Consider the following 3,834-nt stretch of genomic DNA (forward strand, 5'->3'; position numbering starts at 1 on the left):
GATGCAGTCACAGATCAAACCACCTTTGTCATCTGTAACAAATTCTTTGCATAGAAACTAAAACGGTCGCGAATGCTTCTACAACAGTCATGGATATAACCACAATTGGCACCTCTACAGTCGCAGATGACCGCGCCATAACTGGAGTCGTGAATGCAACGACGACTGACAGCTCAGCAATCACGGATGACACGGTCATGTTTACAGACACCTCAATAGTGACTGAAACTACAGCCGTTGATGCAACCATTACCGTCACCTCTGCAGTCACATTTAAAGACGTATCAACGATCGCGGAAACGTCTACAGTTACTGATACTGCTGGCACAAACAAGTCGACGGCTACGAATGCTCCTACTACAACGAGCGACATCGTCACAGAATCTACGCCGAAGATTGAGTGCTCATTCGATTCAAAGGCGAATGCTACTTTCTTGCCGGAACGTCCCAACTTATCTAGCACTGAATTTTTCTTGTCGTGGAATAACGTATCGACCAACTATATCGTGTCTGTAGACTGCATCGAATGCTCCGGAGACATTCAGTATTACAGGTAGGCTATGGTGTGTCGTGGCAGGATTGTACAGCACCTGTTATTCCCTATATCTGCATGTGACTACTTCTATTATTATTACGTAGGTCAACCCGTAATAGGACAACATCATTTCCTCAAAATATTCACTATGTACATCATTTATAGGGTGTTCGACTCTAAATCCCCATGTCCGTTCCAATAACGATTTAGCATCACCCGCCTCGATTTTGATCCCGTTCTAAATCACACGAATTGGAGTGGTTCACTTCACAATTGTATGCAGCGGGGGCATAGGCATTAAGGTTGCATTTTCCCATAAATAGACTTTCTCGTTCACGCGCCACGCTGAATGTTAGTGCATGTTCTTCAAATTATCGAACGAATGTCTGCCTGATCGTTCACAACGTTGTTGGCGACTGTCACGGTCCCTCGATGATCACGCTCAGTCTATACTATATATCCTTTTTGACCGTTCCTTCCATGTCTGAAATGCCAATTTAGGGGAACTCCCTGCCGATTGTTTGATTTATTTGGTAACAAGATTTGTTGCTGAAGAGTTTGTGGTTTGTGATTTTAGTTCCATCAATAACACGGACATCGTGCCGAGTACAAATACTGGGTGAACCCGCACGGCCACACAATTTCGTATCGAAGTCCGCTGATTGCAAATTGTATGGCAATGTCTCTACGCTTGTTTATCTGTCATCTACTCACAGCCCGCTTAAATTGCAGAGGTGGTCAGTAACGAAGTACTTCCACTTTTTGGAAGTACTCAAGCAGTTTTCCTCTTCTTCTGGTACTTACTCAAGTATATCTGATTTTCTCTACTTCTACTTCGTAATATTTTGTGATCTACTTACTTACTTTTCGCTATTTTCAGTTTGTCAAGTAGAAGTAGTTTAATCCCCCAATACGAAAGATAGCCTGTGGAATTTCGGGGCTGTTTTCACGAAGTACCAACATTTGATATTCATAAAAGTCAAGTAAAGCCCAGAAATTTTGCTGCGCTTTGCACACAGTAGTTATGGAGTGACAAATATGGTTTCACGAAAGTATCAGTGAATATAATTTAGGTACCAGATTGCTTGGTTCCGCTCACGCCACATTGTCGCCCATATCAAATATTTCATCACAGTAAATATGGCCCATCATAACGTTTGAAACTACCGTTTCGCAATCTAGCAATTACATATCATATCGTAATCTAGCAGCCCATGACGTGTCTTGCTGGACATGTCTTTATGGACAAAAGACATGAAATATATTTTCCGATTTTTAGAAGTGGTATTTGTATTTCACTTTCAATTCTGAGTATCATACTTTGAGTTCTAATCACTTTCAGATCTTTTGTCTGCAGAACATACATGTTGAAGCATAAAAGAAAGTGTAGAAATGCCTCTATTTTCCGAAAATAAAGCTATATCAAATATAAACATTACGATGCACAATATTTGTTGTTAACATATACTAATCGCGCAAAGTGTTGAAACCGCATCCGATACAACTTCTCCGTATGGCTCTTCGCCTAAACTTTGAGCCTATGGGGTAGGGCGCCATGCCATGATATTCTCGAAAACGGGGTCTTCTGGTAAACAAAGGGTTAGTACCGCATTTTCATATCAATACTATAATTTGCATCCCATGATGCAAAAGAATGCTTAATCTGTCGAAAATTGATACCTCCTGGGATGCATCAATGCCATTCAAGCTCTCCGTACTATCCGCATAGCTCAATTTGCAGCTTTTGATAACCCATGCGAACGAGTTGAGACTGTTTTCAAAACTACTTACTGACTTGAGTAGATTTAAAGTCAGTCAATTCTACTTCTAATTCCAAGTAGTTTTAGGTTGCTTATGGAAGAAGTACTTCTAATCGCACTTGAGTAGATTTTTTCATCGCTACTTCTACTTGAGTAGCTTTCTTGGCTACTTTGACCACCTCTGATGAATTGTAGTTCGAATGCTTCAAAGTCACCAGTATCTGCCACCGGTATATACAATCCAAGATAAACCTTCAGCTAGAGACTGATAAAACACGTAACGGATGGTACTTTCAAAGTCTTTATCCTATGTGTTGATGATTAATAACTGGCTGACCGAGCACTTTAATTCCCCAGAAAAGTACGTTCTGTCATGGTCTACTCAATCTCGGAATATTTACAAATAATCATTACTCATGCAGGACAAATTCTTCTGAAATAGTATTGACTGGACTGGTACCCGGAAGGTATTACAACGTCTGTGTGATGGCGGAGCTTTGTGTTATGGGTTTGCTGGATAACCGGACTCAGTGCGAACGTTTCTTGACAAGTAAGATGGATGGTCACTAGTCAGGATGGACAATGATATCTAACTCTATGTGCTCGAACGCAATTATATCTTACATCACCAGCATCGGTATACTTATATGGCAAATACAGCTTATACTAGCTAAGCTATTGGCTACATGAATATAACCACTTACCAGTAGTTATATATGATCCGTGGGCATATGTCATATGAGGATGCGAAACTTCCGCATTCCACAATTGAGCATGCGACACTTTAGCATGTGGGTTCAATTTGGGGTTAGGACCGGGTACGGTTTAGATTGAGGATTTGGCTAGGGTTTGGGTTTAGGGTATATATAACTGTTGATTTCTAGGTTAGGGTGTGTAAGTTTTGGGGTTTTGAAACCACATGCCAAAGTGACGCATGCTAAAGTGTCGAATGCAGATCTGTCGTTTATCATTATGACGCATTCATGATGGTCGACTCTTGATATCAAAATTGTCGAGAGTCGTGAGGTACATAACGAATTGAATTTAAAACAAATATCGTTAAAATATCAAAATTGTGAAGATGTTTCTATGCTAACCAAATTTTTAACTCGTTTACGTGCCATTGCAACAAACAGAAGTGACGTCGCCACTACCATAAAATTCAATATTTGGGTCTACTAATTATGTCTCCTTCACTAGTGTTGGTGGCCACTAGGCGGGAATTTTCTGCGATCAGTTGTAAATTGGCGGATATAATCTCGAAACGTCGAGAATAAGAAAATTATTCTTACCGAAAGCAATTGTTACATCCTTGGTAGATCCTCCTTCGGTTCCGGCAGACAATGTCACAATTTCTCAAAAGTCTTCGGGTGTCAGAGTAAGTTGGGATTCGGTGGAAAGTGCAACAAGCTATGGAGTTAGTGTTTTTCTGGTCTCCCTTTCAAGAGCTACGCTTATAAGCCAGGTAAATGTGGTTCTACTTGTAATATCCATGTAATCGAAATCAGACCTGCATTACCATTATGAGAATTGGTTTAG

General features: G+C 40.5%; 1 protein-coding gene across 2 annotated transcripts in view; it reads left to right on the forward strand.

Moving 5' to 3' along the window:
- Window positions 1-3,834, forward strand: part of LOC145447782 (uncharacterized) — a 29,135-nt gene that overhangs the window by 18,620 nt on the left and 6,681 nt on the right. For both annotated transcript variants that reach the window (XM_080326051.1, XM_080326052.1), the window contains 3 exons: window positions 55-553; window positions 2,718-2,845; window positions 3,615-3,760. In XM_080326051.1, coding sequence (XP_080182177.1) covers window positions 55-553; window positions 2,718-2,845; window positions 3,615-3,760 — 773 coding nt within the window. The remainder of the gene's footprint in view (window positions 1-54; window positions 554-2,717; window positions 2,846-3,614; window positions 3,761-3,834) is intronic.

The sequence above is a fragment of the Botryllus schlosseri genome, chromosome 10 (assembly GCF_051294905.1).
Source record: "Botryllus schlosseri isolate E-star chromosome 10, Bs_hap1, whole genome shotgun sequence".
In the NCBI taxonomy this organism is placed as follows: domain Eukaryota; kingdom Metazoa; phylum Chordata; class Ascidiacea; order Stolidobranchia; family Styelidae; genus Botryllus; species Botryllus schlosseri.